This window comes from Convolutriloba macropyga, chromosome 4 (genome assembly GCF_964194025.1).
Source record: "Convolutriloba macropyga chromosome 4, txConMacr16.3, whole genome shotgun sequence".
Classification (NCBI taxonomy): domain Eukaryota; kingdom Metazoa; phylum Xenacoelomorpha; order Acoela; family Convolutidae; genus Convolutriloba; species Convolutriloba macropyga.
Genome location: NC_134471.1, coordinates 41,692,867 through 41,714,480, shown reverse-complemented (window position 1 = coordinate 41,714,480; position 21,614 = coordinate 41,692,867). Strand labels below are relative to the sequence as shown.

General features: G+C 34.6%; 1 protein-coding gene across 1 annotated transcript in view; it reads right to left on the bottom strand.

Moving 5' to 3' along the window:
* LOC142338076 (uncharacterized) overlaps positions 1-21,614 on the bottom strand; it is a 200,544-nt gene that overhangs the window by 84,595 nt on the left and 94,335 nt on the right. The window contains exons 11-12 of the mRNA XM_075387709.1: positions 9,838-10,046; positions 6,474-6,690 (exon numbers count right to left, since the gene is read on the bottom strand). Of these exons, the coding sequence (XP_075243824.1) occupies positions 6,474-6,690; positions 9,838-10,046 (426 nt within the window). The remainder of the gene's footprint in view (positions 1-6,473; positions 6,691-9,837; positions 10,047-21,614) is intronic.

Below are 21,614 nucleotides of genomic sequence, written 5' to 3'. Positions count from 1 at the left end.
TTGGTTAAAAATCATCTATCTTATGATTGAACTTGTAATAAAAATTTTCCATGAGAAAATAAATGAAAACGAAGTCAAGTATGAAAGAGGCACTTGAGAGAGAGAGAGATGTCAGACAAAAAGCGCAAAATAGTCAATCAGATTTTGAATTAAGAAATTGCCGAAGGTATTCTGGAAGCAGCTCAAAGCATCGGGCCATTACTAAGAGTGTTGACAGAAAAGAGAAGTCAGTACAAATTTTTAAAAGTGATTGCTATAATAATTAAAATAAATGGCAAACAAAAAATTGAATTTAAGAAAGGCTCAAATTATTCCTAACAAAAAATTTTCTAACAACTAACAGAAGCAGGGGTTAAAACCATAGGTATTGGGCAAACGACAAAAAGATACATACCTGCGTTAACAATATTGACATTTTAAAAGCAGAAGCAAAAAAACTAATCCCTAACTTTTGAAAGTTTAGCATTCGAGGCTGAGAAAAATTACCTGTTTAAATTACCTCCTGTAATAAAAAGTGAAGACAGTGTTGAAAGATTCAAAACCTTAATTTATTTTGCAAAAAATTGTCAAATTTTGTTAAAATTGCCCTTATGCAACAAATTTTTACTGCATTTCAACGACATAAAAACAAATAAATCAATTAATTATTAACAACACGAAATTAAAGACCTTGGCAGTGCACAAAAAGCCTTTCTAAAAAACACAAAAACTGAGAAAAAGTTGACAGAACTTGCCAATATCGGATTATTCATACAGTTTTATAAAAATGAAAACACCTTTCTTTAAAAAGAGACAAGGCATAATGCTTCAAAGTAAAAATTTAACAAAAAAAAACTACGAAATATGCGCTTATTTTGCACTTGAAGCGAATTATTCGGCTCCCCAAAACTTTGTGGTACCGATTTCGGAGAATGGTTACATAATGATGCAGCGCCGATCAAAAACTTTCTACAAAAAATCAAAATAAGCACAGAATTGATTCAAACAGACGCAAAAAAAAACGGCTGAAAACGATTCATCCTCTTAGAGACGAAAAGTCAATCACTGCACAGCGCATAAACAAAAAAATCTCCTGCTTAGAAATTATTAGTTCACAAGGCAATTTTACTTACTTCCGCTTTTAGGTCAAAACACCGTTTGAACAAATAGTACTTCCTTTAAAAAACCTCAAGAAAACCAACACTCTTCGAATCGTAAATACACACAAGTTTACAATAATTGCCTTAAACTTCGTTTGCCAGTGATTAATCAAAATAAACGGGCATACAAATGTAAATGGAAAAGTTTAATATAGGTAGTTATTTAGGTAGCTATATAAAATTAGCTGTTTGATTTTTCGATTTCGTTAACGAGTATATTGCATTAAAAACCCACAGTAGCAAAGTAATCGCTAAAAATGTGCTTGATAGCAGTTATTGGAACATTAACGCCCAAAATCATCGGTTAATCTTGTTTAGCACTCCCGTTGATGCTCCAAATTTGCATCCCTGGCACAAACTTGGTCACAAGACGCATGGTTCTCAGAAAACTTTATCAGCCTAGGTCAAATGCAATGACATGCTTTTCAGGACAATAAAATCACTGGTGAGAAGAGATTTGTTAAAACTTGTCTTGCTCGAACATTCTCTCTTTTCACAGCTGTACGTGAACTACCTACCTAAGCATCGTCAATCAAATCCAAAATTTACATACTGAAGGTGATAAAAATCGAACAAAAATTCAGCCAACTGCATGAAAACTTTTCTTACCCACTCTAGTTTAAAAAAACCTTGAGCGAGATTTAACTTAGTCCCAGGATAAACACATAATTGCTTCAAATTATGCGTATAATGATGAGCTGAACGTAGTAAAACTTGAATGAACATTCGACTAGTTGCCTTTGCATTCAATAATTTACTCAACAATCACGCCGCGATCTTATCGGCTCCTTAGTGTAATTTACAAAGATGTTTAAATTGACAATCGAGTAGAGAAAAACGTTTAGTTGAGCACGAACACTCAAAAACTTCTCAAATCTGCTCAGTTGCTATTCAATGATGAATGAAAGAACGTGGTTATTTTGAAGCTCAACAATTCGAATTAAATTTTAAAATTTACAGCGCAAAAGGTGCATATTTGTTTCTCTTCAACACAAGTGAGAGACCACAACTAGTTTCAAACCACAACTAGTTTCAAACACGGCTAAAACAAGGATGAACGTTGTAACCACAGAGTTAGAGTGCAAAAAAATAACGAAAAAAGCAACCGAGTGAAAACACTGCAAAGAAAGGAACGAATAAGTACAAAAAAGATACCCAGCAGATTCCCGAAAAATAGCCGCTGTTGATTCGCATAACCACAATTGGGTTTGAAAGAACACAAAATAATGAAAAAAAATGATTTATAACAAACATAGCTTGCAGATCGCCAGAAAATAGCCGCAATAGCTTCACAGATCTCAGTCTCAAAAAATCAGTAAAAAAGACAGACAAAAAAATTCGTCTTTTCATTGAAGGCTGATATGTTATATTTTGATTAAAAATCTGTACAAGTTTTTGCTGCCTCTATTAGCTGCTCTCAAATAACCTTCATTTAGAGTGACACACGCCCATTTGACCTTATCTCTTTGAATTAAAGAAAATAAAAGTCAATTTCAAAGTGAGGAAGTCATTTTTGAGAGTGAGGCAAGTCAAGTGTTTTTCAGATATACAATTTTCATTAGGCTTCAAAGAAGTATAAACAACAGAAAACCACTATCATCTCCGCTTTGCGAAAATGTTCACCAAAAACAACTTCAAACTTCAGTCACTACCTGAACTTCCGGTTTCTTGTCGCGCTCGCTCATCAAAACATAGTCGGAAGAGATCCGGAAGCGACTCGTAGACGTCTCCGCCAAAAATCAGTCTCTCATATAACTAACTTCTGATGATAGTAAAAATCAAGGAACAAAAAATAACAATCTTGATTGGAATAACAGAAAAATTAGGAAAAAGTAAATCAACCCAAAAAAATGAAAATCAATTAAATTTTCAATTGGTGAAAAAGAAATAAAAACGGAAAACAACCTTTCCAAAAATAGAGACAATAAAATTGCTGACATCACTTTTGACAAGACAAGCAGAAAATCTCTAATTCTGAAATAAACTGAAAAAATCTGTAAGATAATGAAAAATTGCAACTTTTTACATTTTTTGGCAATAGTCAAACACAAAAATAGTTTGTTGCAAAAAAAAACATTTATTTAACTTTCAATATAAACCTTCTAGGAGCGTTAGTCTTAAATTCAGTTGAGGTAACAACAATATAACACAAAAATTGGCCAAAAAGGGTAAAAGTAACGGGAAAAATAGTTGGAAAAACCAACAACTTTGCGTTAAAGGTTCGTTAAATAACCAAAACCTTCAAAAAGCTGTGAACAGAACCTAAAAATGATACACCTTGTCTATATATAGAAACTTAGGAGAATAAAAAAACAGCTGGAAAAATCCGCACGTGAACACAAAAAAATCGTTCTCTCAGTAAACAATTTTTCACACCTACATTTCTCGCTCTTCTTCTTCCAAAAAGAATGAACAATAGCTTCGTAGATGTGCAGTCTCAAAAAAAAACAGTAAAAAAGACCGACCAAAAAATTCGACTTGTCATTAAAGGCTGATATGTTATATTTTGATTAAAAATCTGTATAAGTTTTTGCTGCCTCTATTAGCTGCTCTCATATAACCTTCATTCAGAGTGACACACAACCATTTGACCTTATCTTTTTGAATTAAAGTAAGTAAAAATCAATTTCAAAGTGATGAAGTCATTTTTGAGAGTGAGGTAAGTCAAGTGTGACCAAAAATTTAATCACGCGAATGAATAAAAACACGAGAAAAACAAAATTTGTTAAATAAAATCTAATAAAATAGTGCCACAAATTGCGACCTCGAAAGAATTGCTAGCAAAAACACTCAATCAAAGTAGTTCGCAATCAACAAATGAATACCAATTGAAAAAAAAAACAAAACGGTACAGAAATGGAAAATCGAGGAACAAAGAAATATTTTGTTTACAAAATTTCCTACAGAATGATAGAAACTGCTCTATATCAACTGCTGAGACAAAAGTCTTCAAAAATTTCTCTTGTCAATGACTGACCTACGCACTGCCTGTTAAAAATCGTAAACAACAAACTAAAAAAACAATTACAATTAAGTTATGAAACATAAACCGACAAATGTCGGAAGAATTTCGCTCGAACGACAAGCGGGTAGAAAATTATTCGACGGTTTCGAACCATTGACCTCCCGATGCCTAAACAAATGCATTGCTCACTGGGCCATCGAACACTTCATGTTCGTTGGCTGCAACCAATTTATATTAGCAGCAAGCTTTATTTCGAAGTGAGAGCAATAGAGATCACTCAAAAATGAAGAACCAAAGCGTGAAAAAGTCACTTGAGAACTCAAAGAATGTTCGGGAGGAAAAGCGCAAAATGGTCGAGCAAAAAGTTTGCATAAAAGACCAACACGTTTACAATAATTGCTATGAACTTCGATAAAGAGCAATTAAAAAATACAACTAGTGAACAAAAATTAACTAGTTAACAAAAAATAACTAGTGAACAAAAAAATAGTAGAAAAAAAGCTCAAAATTAAAAAAAGCAAAAAATCCTATAAAGCAGACAAAATTGAGCTAATAATTGAACAAACTTACTCCATTCTCTTTTTCTCTTTATCAAACACAACCCAAAAAAGCAGTCAAATCAAAAGATCACCGAACAGACAAACAGCTAGCCTTAAGACAGTACCTCAATTGCTAAAAAAGAACGAATAAGTTTGTAAAAAGTGCTAAAAAAGTGTTAAAAAACAGGAATTGCAAAAGTAGCTTATAATATTATATAAAAGTCTAACTGGTTTACTTGGTCAGAAATGCTTCCAAACACACGAGCATTTTTTCATTGCAAAAATATCTTTACAATTTACAACTTGTTTTTAGCTTTTTCGAAAGCTGATATGAACAAAAACCCCACTCTCTCTTCTCTCCGCACTCCATTTTTCTTCAACAAGAAAAGAAATCACAATTTGTACACGTGCGGCATGAACTTTACGTCCTGTTTCAGATCAACTGGGCCGATTAACATAGCCGGAAGAATTCCGAAAACGACTCGAAGATGGATTCGCCAAAAAGAAGCCTGTCGATTAACGAGTTTCTGATGGCAGTGAGCCTAAAAGAAGAGAATTGACTATCTTAATTGCAACAAAAAATTTAATTGAAAAGTAATTTAAACCGCATGAAAAAAAAACAGCATGAAAAAGCCGCACGAGAAAAAAATTTGCTCGCTTAGCGAAAATTTTTCCACGCCTACATTTCTCTTTGTTTCAAAAAAAGACATGAACAAAAGTACCACTATATTTTTTCTCCTTTCTTCGAGTTCGTTCACCAAAACAACTTTTCAAACTTTATTCCCTCCCTCAGATTCCAGTTTTCTTGCTCGCTCACTCATCACAAAAAACAGAAAACCATAAAGCCTCTCCGAGTCTTAAAAAATACAGATCAACATAACTACTCTTAGTCATAAAAACAGCAAACCATAAAACCTCTTCGAGTCTTAAAACGCTCCACAAATAATCCTCTTCGAGTCGTAATAAGACGCTCCACCAATACTCCCTCTTCAAGTCCTAAAACAAAACCATGACGCCTCACCTAGTCGTAAAAAGAAGATCACTATAATTACCCTTTGGTTCGTATAGTCACGTACCTAGGTTCGTAAAAATCATGATTACCGCAAATAATCTCTATTGCGGGTCGTAATCATCAATCAAATCCGATCAGTCATCTGGTATAACAACAAAAACTTTGATTATTTGGTTCTTTCAAACTCCAATGCACATGTGTCCAAAATGTCGGTGAAACATCAGAAATGATGAACAAAAATTTTGTTGATAATCGACTACCACTGGACGGGTGAAAGTTATTCAATTGAACCAAACTAAGAATATAAACTTTCATATTCAGCAACGTGACAAATTTCTGCCTGAACTATTTAGCTGACTACTACACTTCTTAATCAAATATGAATGTTTATAAAAAAGGTAACTGACTAACTTCGGCCAAAATGCTCTCTAACGATTGACGAGGATAACACTCAAGGTAGCTAGCTTAATATTAGGAGCGCTAAATAGCAGGGCAGGAAAGTGCGGGGATGGTCGAAAACTAAAAACTAGCTTTCACATCAAGAATTTTTTTCCTCCTTTGCAGATGGGGTGAACTGTAACCCCAGATGCTGATAAGGTCTAGTCTAAGGGCTACACAAAAGACACATAGACACAATAGAGACATAATACAATCGGGCTTTAACAGTTTATGAGGACGAAAAGTCAAATCAGACAGACGAAGAAACGATCAAGCAAAAAATGGCATAAAAACGAACAAGACCTAAATAATCGCTAAACTTTGTTTGTGAGTAAACAATAACCGTGACGAATATAGTGCTTTTTCTATATCTGACGTACTTCATCTTCCTCAGATCCAAAGAGGAGCAGATCGAAAGGGACAGCAGCCACTAGATCGATGAGGAACCATCCCTTGAAGTAGTGGGCTGCAATCTTGCTGGGAGTGCTGATGACCTCCTCCTGACTGTTGACGTAAGTGGTGCGGAAGTTGATAATGATGTCGATTATGAACAGAATATCCACTAGCATGTCTATCAGAGTGATCGGGTCACTGTACCTAGAGCAGCCACAAAAACCAAATCGGCACATTTCATCACCCCTAACCACGCACTATGTTCAAGTCATTTCTATGACAGCGAAACATGCTTGATGAAAGCCCTTATCGCTACATAATGGCGTCATCCGTCCTGAGGAATGAGAGAAGAAATATTTTGTCGATTCAATGATAGTTTGCTGAAAAACTGTCCATTGTTGCCCAATAGCAGAATAGGGAGTGTTAAAATTAAAAGCATCAAGAATTGAGCATGAAAGTTGGTCAATTTTGTCAACATAGCTGGCAGATTGCCAGAAAATAGCCGGAATAGATTCGTAGATCGGCAGTCTAAAAAAACAGTAAAAAAGACCAAAAAAATTTGACTTTTCATTGAAGGCTGATCTGTTATATTTTGATTAAAAATCTGTATAAGTTATTGCTGCCTCTATTAGCTGATCTCAAATAACCTTCATTTAGAGTGACACACACCCATTTGACCTTATCTCTTTGAATTAAATTAAATAAAAGTCAATTTCAAATTGAGGAAGTCATTTTTGAGAGTGAGGTAAGTCAAGTGTGACCAAAAATTTAATCACGCACATGAACAAAAAAACTCGCTCCACTAAGAGCGAAAAATGACGTCACACATGCAATTCAGTTGAAATTGCATGAACGAATGAACAAAAAGTGGCTGGGACGTCATATGGTCGTAACAAAAATCATGACGACGAAATAAAAAACATAGCCGGAAGAATTCCGGAAGCGACTCGATGGATCAAAACATCACTAACAAAACCGTAATTGCAGCGTAAACCACTACTTTTTGTATTAAACCATTAACTCACTACCTCTCCAGGTCTGCTCTAAAAATTGGTGAAACTTAAACCACTGTCACCAAGAGCAACAAAACGCAGCAAATTTTTATATTATTGAAAACGTTTGGTAACGTTAAAAAAGTCCGAAATAAATGACATGGTCAAAATACTGAGAGACTGAAAAAACTAACAGGGCTATCAATTGCCCTCAAATAATTAATTCATGATTCTAATCTCAAAGATCGCGAAAGCAAACGGCAGATATTAATCTTAGAAACTAAGTTACATCTTTTCAAAAAAGAATGCTCAAAGTTAAGAATCAGAAAACCACTACAATTACACTTCTAATCACTGCAATTAAGAAAAAAAACACTTAATTCTTCGATGTACATACGCTAGACAACATGATTTCATACTAATTCAAAAATTAAATTGATTATAGAAGACATAAGAAGCAGAGGAATATTCAAAGGCAAATAATCGTGTAAATTAAAACCAAGGCCGGAAGAAAGTTGCAGTGAACATTAATAAGTGGATGTTTTGGAAAAGTCTTGCTAGCAGACTCTCAGTACTGCCTTATGTTGAATGAAGTCAATTGCAAACCAGAGAAATGACCAAAATCTAAGAAAAAGCTGAAATCATTCTTTTTTTTAACAACTGACAAAATCAATATACCAAAAATAAATGTAGGTGCCAGCCCAAAGCTAGAATGATACTAACTAGAATGTGATGAATATGGACACAATATAAGGAACACCGTAACAAAATGACATTCTTGATTTTTGAAAGTTAAAAATCAAATTTAAAAAAATCAAGAAAAACGAAAACATTTCATTATTAATCATTCGAGACGTAGCAAAGATAACGAGCCATCCGATACAAAGATCTATCCTCTTGAAGAGAACTCAAAAAATGGAAAAAAGAGAAAATACGAAACATCGGAACATTTTGCAAAAAAATGGTCAAAAAACTTTTAAGACTGCATTTGTGAAAAAGTTTTAACTATTTTTCAAAAACTTAACGCCAAAAAAGGATTGAATTTATATTGAAACAAAATTAAAGTCCATCGTGTTGCACAAAAAGACTATTTCTAGTAATTAAAATCAAAATACAAACAAAAAAACTGAAAAATCGGAAAAAATCTACCAAAATCGGATTCTCATATGTACAATTTTATAAAACAAAATTACATCGAGGTAGAAAGAGAAGTTGAGTATATGAATTATCAGAAGGAAGTTGCCATATTAACGGATTTTTGACAAAAAGACGGTTAAAAGATCCAAAAATGAAGAAATTAATAGAAAAAAGCCAAAAAAATAACTAAAAAATCAATTGTGCCAATTTTGAAATTGAAACGCATCTTCAGGCTCTGCAAAACACTGTGGTATCAATTTCCGAAGTTGACACTTCAATACAGAATCGAAAAAAAATTATTTCCACAAAAAAACCAAATTACAAGCAAAAAAACTGGGCCACTTAGACGAAAAACGGCTAAAAACGGTTATCTATATGTGCCATTCAGTCAAAAACTAATTTTCAAAGGCAAAAAGTCATTCACTGAACGCGGCGCATGATCAAAAAACTTCTCTCGCTCAGAAAAAATTAGTTCACACGGCAATTTTACTCACTTTCACTTTTAGGTCAAAATAGCGTCTGAACGAATAGAACTTCCGGTAAAAAAAACCTTAAGAAAACCAATACTCCTCTTCGAGTCGTAAAAAAAAACAAGAGAAGGCCAATAATAGCCCCAGCTATCGCTTCGCGGCTATTAATAAGTGAGCATTAAAAAAGCATATATATTAATTCTATGGCTTTGAAACGGGTTGCTTTGTTGGCCGACAGACGGAACCCAATCTCCGAGGAAACAAGCGTTGCAGAGATCCGCGTGATACAGCCGATGTCTTTAAACAAACGTCACAGCAGTCATTCAGACTTTCCAGACACATGTTCTAACCCGATGAAAGGAGGGAGAAAACTAACTGTTATTCTGATTGTCAAAAAATCAGCTTAAAATTTACCTATCATTCGTAACTAAGTTTCTTATTAATTCAAGTTTTCCTCTAAGGCAATGCTTATGTTGATCGGTACGTTTCTGGATCCAATTAATTACTTCAATGATGAAATTGCACCGAATAGTAAATACAAAAAAAATCATTTGAATTATTACTATCATGGTTCTCGTCGAATGTTATTGTCATATATTGTGCTCTTAATATCCCTTTTTATTAAATTATTTCCGTCACTTACGGTATCCGCATCGTTTTGTAGCCATTAAATCAACTCCTCTCTCATTGGGTGAGCAAAGTAATGCTTACTTAAATTTTGCTAAATAGCAATTCAGATGAGAGTAGGTTACCTGTGAATAGATGTGTCCAATTGTCCCTGTTTGTTCGGCAGCACGAAGGCGGCCACGTATGGGGTAGAGATTGCTGTATAAATGACGAGGATGAGGATGAGCCAATCCCACACAGCCTTGAAGGGTGAGTAGTGAAGCACAGTCCAGGGGTGAATCCTCTGTGGCTGCACTTTGTACTCTGGAAGCACGTCCAGACCAAGTGAAAGTACCTGAACTCACGCAAACGATTTTGACATTATATTAGTTACAAACAATTATCAAAAACTACGTCAAACTTGCAATTATTAGCTAAATTAGCAATGAGTCATTATTTAAAACCATGACTCGGAGAATTGCTGCACACTTCATCAAATAGGGGTTTATTAACTTTATACATTTTCAGAAGCCAATTTTGGTCCTTCGATATCTTTTGCAGAAATACTAAAATTGGTCATGAGAAAGCCCTCGACAAATTGAATCAATCGCCGAAACGGCATTTTAAAATTTTCCATTTCTCGAAAACATTCAGGATTGAATTTACAGACTTTTTAACGTTGAATCGCCTTTTCATTTTTTGAATGCGCTGAAGTGATTCCTTCAATTCGATACCTCTAAATCCTAGAATTACTATAGCCCTTAAATTTGAAAAATAAAATGAATTTAGTTCTATAAAATTATTTACGCGAGAACTTTTTAAACAAAAATTTGTGTAACAGATGACGTGTATGCTGTTGCAAATTTCTCAGGTTGAGATAATGAAAATCAGTCAGCTGAAGTTTTATTAAAAGATTTTATAAATCACTTGAGATTTTATAAATTACATGAGATTTTATAAAAACCACTTTTTCTACCATAGATAACAAAATCTAATTCAAGCACACCACCAGATTGCCAGTAAATAGCTGGGATACCAATGCGAAATATTAATGAGGTTGAGATGTAAAAAACACGAACAAAATTGTTAATATTTCCAAGACTAATATAATATTATGACTTATATAAAGATGTTATATAAAAACTTTAATTAGAGTGAGCTTAGATCATTTGATTTTAAATAATCGTATTGAAATAGGAAAAGTCAATTGAGTGAAAGAGTTGATTCAAATAAGAGTAAAATATGAACATAAACGCGATTCAGTAAAAAAAATCACAGGAATGAATGGAAGCTAATTTGCAGTAGCGTCACATCACAGCTCGCGCGTCACATCACAGCTCGCTATATAAAAGTGAACGACCAAATAAAAGAAACACCAAGAGAAGGCCAACAATAGCTGCGCTCAGCTATTGCTATCGCAGCTAACAAATCTTTTTTTCTACCTGAATAGCTTTTGTTTAAAAATTTGAAATTGGCGGGAAAAACGTTCTGAAAGTTAAATAAGTAACTATTCTTTTTTGCTATCTAACTTAGAAAGGGGTATTAAATAGGTTCAAACAATTTGTAACTCAATTACAGCAAGTAAAGTTTTCGTAGGGCAAGCAAATCTAAGAAATATTAAAGAAAATTTAAAAGTAATTAGCCGATGATTGTAATTCTTTGTCTTAAAAAATCCCTTTGTTATCTTAGAAACACAACAATCTCTTTCAGGTCAACTTTGCGAGCTGTAAATCTATATCTCGGCATAAAAATCTAGCGGAAAAATGTAAAATTGTATCAATTTTTCTGGCTTTCATCTTGTGTGTTCCATGAGGTATTCTTAAGTTCCATCGGATCAACAATAATAAAAGACAATAATAGATTCAAGTTTTTAGAGGACAAATGAATGAAGAAGACGAAGCAAAGTAGGTATTTGATACCAAAAACTTTCAATGAAATTTGAATTTTCTATTCAACTATCTTGATTTCATTTAAATACTGTTTTAAATACTTTCCGCGACAGTTGGATTTTAGTGTGAACAATTTTGACTGAATCTGAGAGCACACAAAGCTAAATATTTTAAGTCAGCTGTTTTTAATGGCAGCTGTGCGCCAAAAAAGTATGGTTTGTTCGCTTCTGCACTCCAGTCATTCGCATCGTTAAAATAAACCGACTAACGTCGACAAATTGCTTGGCAACGAAAGGCGGGGCAATATAACTCGGAGGGGCAGCCAAGACAAATTTTTACGGGTGCAAAAAAATTCTGAATAGAGAGAGGTTCAAACTCGCGACCTCCGGCGAAGCCCACCGGTTATCAGGGCCTTGTAACATCCTATCTTACAATCGCTTTTCTTGTACTAACAGGCTTGATCTCTGAACAAGGGCAAATTCGATCACGCAAAAATCAAGAAGCCAAGCACGAAAAATCACTGGAGAAGTGAAATTGAAAGACGATTCTAGAACGAAATAGCAAAAACTGTGAAGCAAAAATTTTGCATAAAAAAGATACACACACACACACACACACACACACACACACACACACACACACACTTTTGAAATAATTGGTAAAAACTTCGTTCGAGAGCAATTAAAAATTTCAACATAAATTAGTTATTAATCTGAGTCACGGAAAGGTGATTGCGTCTCAAGGGTAGGTAAAAAGTTGCGAAAGGGTTTTTCGTTTTTCTTCTTCTTCAAAAAACAAAATTCAAAGACATCAAACTATATTTATTTTGACAGCACTATGATTTATTGATGATATTTTAAAAATCAGTGTCCCTTCCATTAAATTCATCGTATAATCGGAAAATATGTAAAGTTGGCACGCATTCTGTTAACTCTTGGAAATTGTTAATGGTCAAGCAGATTTGAAGTAATCGTGACGTCATATGGTGGTCACAAAAAATCTCGACAAAAAATTTCAAAAGAGGCTAATAGTAGCCTCAGCTATCACTTTATGGGAACTAATAACATTTCTTTCATGTCCTTGCTATCATTCCATGATTGACCAAATAGTTGGCAAATCGTAATAGGCTAGCAAATTTCTGTATTTTCACAAAGTGAGAACAGACTAAAAAATAGACAAAAAAGATCTTCTAGGGATTTCTCGGACAAATTTTACTTTATAAGACCATTCTGTAATCAACTGGTAATTGAAAATACCCACAAGCATAAGGTGTCTATTCATTTCCCAATAGATGATAGAAAACGGAACAATGGGACAAAAGTTTCTAAAATAGCCTAAAAATGAAACATTGCCGACAGATTGCTGGAATAGCTGCAAAATAGATTTGTCCTAAAAAGTTGATAGAAACAGATACCAAAATTATTTCAGTCAGTTTCTAGCGGAAGTTTTCAGGCGATAAGAGTAGCTACCTTTAGCTTAAAGGGGTGGGTGAGCATGGTAGAGGAAGGAGTTTTGGGTAAGTGGTAGGGGGACAAAATCTTAAGACCCGCCCTTCAACCATGCGGCAAGGCTCTAAGTGAATTCAATGACCTCCTGGTTTTACGTGTTTATCCGTTTTTGAGGACAAAAAGTCGGACGGAAAAATTGTCAGACAAAAGTTGATAGTACGAAAAATCGCATTAAAAGACCAGCATGACTAATTGACAAATATAATGAGAAGCAACGTAAAGAGATATGTGGTAGAGTTCACCTTAAAAGACTAAATTCTCACGACACGCGAATGAATCAATTTCCTTTGTAAACATAGCCTCCATATTGCCGCAAAAGAGTCGCCCTTGACAGTAGTGTATAAAAAGGGGCAATCCAGCCACACCACTGCCAAACATGGTCAAACAGGTCTTTTTATACACTACTCTAAAAAAAATATGCCCAAAGCACAACTTTTTCAAGCTTCTTAGAGAAAGCGTCTAAAATAGCACTCTTTATCCACTACTATATCATGCACAAAACAAATTAAAATCACTTAAGTTACGCGCTGCATCTTTGCTGATACGCGTAGTGGTAACTTGATAAGTAAAACGTATTAAACAGATTGGATAAATTTGTTCTTCTTCTTCAAGAAAACCATTATAAAAATCAGCATTGGAACAAAAGGTGGATCTACAACGAACAACAATTGCAACCAAAAGCATAAAAGCTATCTCCAAAAAAGCTTTATGGCTAATCAAGTGATGACAGGACTAACAGATTTAACAAAACATCGGATGCTCCTTTAGCTTCTCAAATGCGAAACAGATGTAGACGAGATCTTTTGTCCAAAAAAAATTGTTACTCCATGATTAACGCATTTCAAGGAAAATCTTACAACATGTCTCTAATTTATTGTCCCGACCCATTTGTGGGGGAGGAATATATATACTCAAATGGGTTTTTTCTCCAGTCAATTTTGGCTGATAGATACATTCATCGTAGAGAGTTGTGAGTGGTATCATTAAAAAGCACGTAGATCTTGGAATATGGAATTAAAATTTGTTTCGAAGTAGTTTTGAAGGAGTTATCGAGGTTTAAACTTCTGTGAATATTCGGCAGTTTTTATTCACATTTTCTTAATTTTGCTTAAATTTGGCACAATTTTGCTAAAATAATTTTAAAAATAATTTTTTTACGCCAGAGTGTTAATGTTACCGTTAGAGATAGGAAAGAGTTGTTGAATTGTATGATTAGAGTTTCTTTGGCTAAAAATTTGAATAAAATGTTTAAAATTCAGACTTCTTTCATCAAAAATTGCTCACAACGTGCTTTTTTGGACTACGTTGTTTGCCAAAAGTAGAGTTTGCCAAAACTGGAGACCCAGAGAACCTGGACACAATCTTTTTAAACTCCAAAGCATAGCTAGTGGAAACTCGACGCCCTATTAGTCTATTAGAATTAAAATTCGATAATTTTATTATACAAAATGCATCATTTTGTTCACTCAACAATTGGTCTCATTCGCAAAAATTTGGAACACTTAGGTGGTTCGCCGGACGCGCGGCAAAATCACGATAGTTTTGATATTATCATGGAGTCTTACAATCAGAAATTTTTTAAATTTATTTTGGAGCTGCCTTTTCAAAATATTTTGCTTTTGTTCTTTTAATGTTAATTACTGACAAAAAGTTTAATCACGGCTGCATTAATGACAGCTCACATTTACGTAAAAATAAGGCCGAGTATGTTTTCAGAGATCATATTGGTTTTAATCGCTTTGAAGACGAATTTTAGTAAACTTTAAATGAATTCTTGTTTTGCCTTCATGTGTTTGTTATTCTTTTTGCAGACTGGTTACTTAGTCATTCAAGATCCAAATGGCTTCCTCGTGAAGTGTAAGCGAAGCTGCACCACGAATGTGGTTGTTACCTGATGTCTCTTATGTCATTGAATGTATATTCTTTGAAGGAAATTTCGGTTTTGAACTTGCCAATTTTTTTTTTATATTACTTCTGTCAACATTAAGCGTATTCTCAGTAAAAACAGGCCAAACTTTCTTTCGGATGAGATACAAAGCAATCTTTGTGGCGTATTTTTTTAAAATCGGCTTCTTGGTTTTGGTACTACGAGTTTTCATAAAACTTTGTGATTTTTGTGCAGCATAGCCCATTTTTGCTGTTGTTTTTCGTTCATTTGTTAATTGTCACATTACTTAACATTCTAACTGAAAAAGCTCTACTTATTTTGTAACTGAACATATTTACAATTTTCAAAACATGGTATTAAGAGTTGCGACACCGTTCTCTTTCAGAATTTGGTAGAGTTTTAAATTTTTGACTTGTATTTGTTGTTAATTTTTGTTGTTGTATGCCAAATATTGGGTAATTAAAGTTCTCAGTAGCCAACGATAGATACATAAATGAACGCATCTGATATCGGTATATAGCTAATTATTTCATTGACTTTCGAATTAAATATTTTTTAAAAATGATTTTGGAAATTTTTTAAAAATATTTTAAGTAAAACTAATCTTCAGCTTATCCCTTTTTGTCCTGGTTTCTGTTTTCCTTCGTATTTTACAATGTTGTAACATTTTCGTAACTTAGCCTTATCATTGAGAGATAATAATTAATAAATTGTTGAAACAAACAATATTTTTTCTGTTGGTTGAACGTTTTGACTGTCTTCAGGGCTCGGAAATTTGTTTCTGAATTTTTTGAAAATTAGTTACTTTTCAAAATTTGTGGTTCTTTGTGCTGTCATTTTGAGATAATTGCTTTACAAAAACGACTATGATGTAAGAAGTAGACGCAAATAAAGATTTAATTTTTTCTCGGCTAATATTTTAATAAATCTAATGGCCTCAACACTGTGATTTCGTAAAGCTGTTTGTGAAGTTTTTTTTAGTTATACTTCTAATTGATGTTGTTTTATAGTTTTATGATTAGTTTCATTAATAACAGGCGCAATTAGTTTTCGAAGAAGTTGCAAGATAAACTGTCTAATCTTTTAGTAAAAAGTTAATCAATTTTGAAATCATTTGTATTTTTTTTTAAAAAAGACAATGGATTTCTGATATTTGCCAATATCATATCTGTTAACTTGTAGCATAGCATCTCAAGTCACATCCCTTATCTATTGAACTAAAATCTGCTCCTTATAACGGTTTTATTTTCTCAACTGGTTTTTGTTCCAGGTATAACCAGTTTTCATAAAGCACTCGTGATTTTTGCATATTCGCCCATTTATATATGTTTTCGTTTTCTTTTGACAGTGTCCCACTAATGGGGGTTTCTCTGATCGTTTGACGGAAAGGCGATCAAAATGTTTTAAAGTTTTAAACGAACTGCTTAATGGTTAATTGGCTGGGACATAGTTTTAGTGCAAGTTTTTTCGCGCACATTTTTCCGTGCAAATTTTTTCTTTTTGCTTGGAGTTGTTGTTCTTTTAGTAGTGGAATGACATATCCAGGATAACGAAAGGTTTCAATCACTCTCTATGGAGGCATAAAAGAATCTCTCAATGATTTCATTTGATGCATAATGTTTCTAATCAGTTTGACATTAATTCTTTTCAAAAAAGCAACGTTTTATTAAACTTTTCCCTTTTGCTCATTTCTTGTCGACTTGTTACCGTTGGTCGTAATTAACTGAGTTTTGGTCGTAATTAATATTTGAAATTATCTGATTTTTATCGCCACTTGTTCTTATAGTTATATTATGCTACTCACAGGTCTCATCGGCCCTCTTACGTAGATTATTTTGTTCATTTAGTAGTTCGTTGAAGGACTTGTTGATTTTTTTTATCTCTACCTCACTTGGTAGACAATTAAGTGAAAAATGTAGATGAGCGGGGTCGGAAATGTATGTGCGAAGGCACATTACCGAGTCTCCTTGTTTACTCTGTAGCTCAACCTATCGGGAAAACTGAATTTTGATGTAAAACAATCCCGGAGCAACATTTTTAAAAGCGGACCAAATAAGAATATTTTCAGCCATTTTATCACACCCACCGATGTGTCAAAAATAATGGGGACATCAATGTGTTCTGGACAAAACATAGCCGGCAGATTGCCGAAAAACAGCAGCCGTTGACCTCTTTGACAGCCGATGGGATTGAAACTGCTAGCAGAAAAAAAGAGAAAAATTCAACACAGTCTAACATTGTTCCAAGTGTTAAAAAGTGTTTTAATTTCTTCTGCAGTTTCAGTAGATAAGATGAATATGGTGAATTCACCTTTTAAAATGGAAAACAATAGGCGTAAACCTACTGGCAGGCAGCAGTATACTCTAAAGAACTTTCATAACTTAACGCACGAGAAAAAATTGGCGACAGCCTAGTTTTCTTTTAAGAGTCAAAAACTGTTGTAATTTGGTCCGAAGTTTCATTAGATTCAATAAAATTGGCGAATTCAGTTTCTCTATTTGAGGACAATAAGCTTCATAATAATACCAATAAACAGTGTACGCATATGTACTTTAATAACTTAATGTAGTAAGTCTTTAAACATTTAATTCTTAGTGCCCGGGCTTTATTGGTTTATCCAATTTCTTTTGATTTCTTGTTTTCGCCTTCTGACCTTGAACGTATTTGAGTAAAGTTGCTAAATCAATTCAAAAATCTATTCACTTGAATCAGAGAGTGAGGTTTGTCAGAACGCAAACTTGAAAAGTGGCGACTTATGTAAAACCAATGAGAAAAAGGAGAGCACCTAATTAATAGCCGTTGAGAGGCTTTTAAACAATTAAACAATCATACAAAAGTGAAACTCCAAAAGTTATTGCTGCTGTACCAATTAATAGTTAAATTTGTCATTTTCTGTTCCCAAATATATATATAAAAAAGGGTTATATATAAAAAGGGTCATATATAAAAAGGGTCATATATAAAAAGGGTCATATATAAAAAGGGTTAAAATATATAAAAAGGGTTAAAATATATAAAAAGGGTTAGAAAGCGTACAGAATAAGGACAGTCAAAATGAAACAGTTGGATATCTACAGCATCCGGTCTCACGTGACTTTTTTCTAAGAGAAACTAAGTACTTTTTTAAAGACTCTAAAATTTAAATTTCTAAATAATATCAAATCACTTAAGAGAAGAGGTCAAATAGAAGTCAGCTGATAGAGTTAACATGTTCAGATTTGAGACTTTTACGCTAATGTTCTACTGTTTTTACGAATTTATGGGTCCTTGATCTTGAATTATGCTACTTTTCTCTAAGTCTCTAATTATCTTTTTACTTTATTATGAACTATAACTTTATTAAAATCAAATTTAAACCAAATGATGAGAAATTGTGAGACAGTCGGATGACATCTTCAAAAAAACGTTTAAAAGAGTGAATGGCAAACATACAGCATGCATGTGAAGAATTAGTAAGCCGACATAAATCTTCCTTCATATCTCCACTTAATTTAGTCCAATCACACTGAGCTGCATTTTAAAACAAGTCAAAGGTCACGCACACAAAAAACCACCGGAGTATTTAAATTTAACATACCCAGCAGATTGCCGATAAATAGCCGCCATTGATTACCATAACCCCGATTGGTATAACCCAGAAAGTGGAAAACAAAATATTTTTGTACAAACAAATTTTCAAATTGTTTTAACTAATTTGATTTCATCTCGTAGATTGACATACTCTTGTTTAATATCAATAAGCATTAGAGATGCTAGCTAAGAGTAAAAATAGCACGTAAACTGCCCGAAAAGAGAAAAGGAGAAAAATTAACGACAGCCGAAATTTTTCTTAAGTGTCAAAAACTGTTCAATTTGGTTCACAGTTTCATTACAGTCAATAAAAATGGTGAAATCAGTCTCTAAAAAAAGGCAATTAACTTGATACCAATACTAGTTAGCATTATACTCTACGGAACTCGTTGATAACTTAATGCACTTAAGTCTTCAAACAATAAGTCTTAGTGCCCGGGATTCAATGGTTTATCCCAATTCCTTTGATTTCGACCTTGGACAAAAGTGCGTAAAATTTGTGAAAGAATTTCAAATTTAATTCAGATGGAACAGTGAGCGAGGTAAGTCAAAAATCAAACGTGAAATTGGTGACTTGCGTAAAACGACATCAAAGGTTCACGAATTTTTTAAAATATAGCAGAACAAAGGAAAACAGATACTAAAATCATCAATCACTACAAAAAAAAACAAAAAACAAAAGTCACAAAACATTAGCAGTTCCATTAGGTGAAAAAACGACAAAAATAAATGAAGGCCAAATTCAAAACTTAACCAAAACCTCTCAAAAACAAAGAAGCTAAGTCATTGAATGCGATAGCTAACAGCTGAAGCCGATAAATTGACGACAATAACACCGTACTATAAATCCAAAGGGAAATGAAACTTTTTTGAGTAAGAGAAGACTACACGGAGAACATCACAAACGAGACAAACTCAAACAAAACCGACTAATGAAACTAACGAAACGTCGGGCGAATGGCGCTCAAACGACCGGTTGGCTTTGTCAGTAGCTAGATAAATTTCAGTGAGGCTAGCTTTAGCTTACTTAATTGAAGGGGTGCAGTGGTGGAGGGGCTGATGGGAGGGGCAACAGTGCGAGGGGTTGTTGTGTTTGGCAACCGTGGGAGGGAGATCTTTGGCTGCATGTGGGCTTTTCGGACTAAACGATGTGCATGAGTAGGGGGGGGGGGGGGGGTGGGGGTGGGAAGTGAGGGGGTGGGGGCTGATATTGGGGACGGGTGAGTCTACCTCTAAGATCACATCAAAAGTATAGTCTCCAAAACAGTTAATGTGAATCGCATACTTAGACGACAGCGAGCTGAAAGAGAACTTAATGCCCGCTGCGCGCTACCAGTTATTCCGTTTTTGAGGACGAAAAACCAAATGGGTCAGAGGAGAAATCGGTCAAGCACAAAAATCGCATAAAAAGAGCCAGAGGACCAATACAATTGATACAAACTTCCTTTGAGAGCAATTAACAACCAATACTCGAAAAACTTAAAAAAATTACATAAATTTTTGAAAAAGTCACGAAAATTAAAAGCTAATAACTCAAACTATTAATAAGGTTCGTTAGCCTCATTTATGCCTCATTAGCAACCAATCCAATCTGTCATTAATGATATTAGGTGATAAGAAAACAGAAATAATTTCAAAAACAAGGGCAAAACAGACCTCAAGAGCAGACAAAAAGGAGGTCGCATTCCTCATGGCCCAATGAACCAAAGCCTCAATAGTGAACAGAATAAAATAGAAACATAACCGATTAACGTCGGGCGAATTGCTCTCAAATGATTGAGCCAATTTGAATGTTTTTCTAAGAACATGGTACCGTTCGCTGGATGGCATGAAATGAGCACTAGCATTTTCCCCCCGCAATAAAAAGTGATTGAGTGTAAGGGCTGTCAGATCTTCAGTGTCGTCACTTACTGCTGTCAAGTATTGCGATTAAAGTTTTCTCAACAAGACACATTGTTGTACAGACTACCTCATCCGTGAGGCTTCGGTTGTCTAAGATTGCGATAACTTTTTTGCTACTTTACATCAGTTCTCAGATTCCGGTAATATATGGGGCTGGAGGAGGGCTGAATTTCCATACAATCCTTTCCTGGGCTAGGCCACTTTCGATCTTAGCCTTCTCCCAGTCTTCCATGAATGCTTTCAGTTCCTTAGCTGCTCCAACAACATTCGTATCAATGTCGCTGATGACAGAACTCGGGTAGCCACGTCATGCGTGGAATCTTGTCACAGTAGCTAAACATAACTCTGTGTCCAATGACTGAAACTTCGATGCGTGCTGCTCTTGTTGTTAGACAAGTGAAAAAGCAGCACTATCTCTTCAAGGTACCTCAAAGGAACTTGACTTCGATGGGTCCGAAGTATTCGATTCCGGTATGGGTGAATGGGAACACATGCTCATCAGTTCGACCTCGTGGATTTGGTTGGCGTTCCTGTGTCTACAACGGATACACGGCGGCTTGATTCTCCTTAGGGCATTTTGTAACCCAGTGATACAGAACTCTCGTTGAATAATTTTCCTCGCATGCTCTCTGCCTTTGTGTAGGTTGCCACGATGAGCTCTCTTCAACAGAAGCTGTACGACTGGATGCTTCTGTTCGAAATATTTGGTCCTTCGCATTGTAATCGAGCTTTAAATGTTTTAATTGAAATTTCACTCTAGTTGTGCCATCCTCTTCCGCAAAAGGTGGCAGTTGAGAGAGATTCAATACTCTGGGTATCTCTTTACTGTTACTTTTCAACAACACACATATTTAGGAAGAAATCACTTCGAACGAATAAAATAATATTTATTTGACTTCATGAATCTCATTTGCTTTCAGAAGTCACTTCTGCTTCGTCTTGATCCTCATGCAGTTTTAAACAAGGCTCGTGATTCGATTAAAGCTGCAATAGCGGTATCTGTTTAATGGTTGCTTAACTGACTGTTGATACAGTACTTTGATCAGCTACTGGTAAGTTGCTCAATTCCGAGCTCCTGACCACGGCTTCGGCTACTTTCGTTCATCACTTTGTAGCTGTCCCGGTCTCTTTAACAGCGAGGACTCTATAAGTACTTTAAGGGAAAT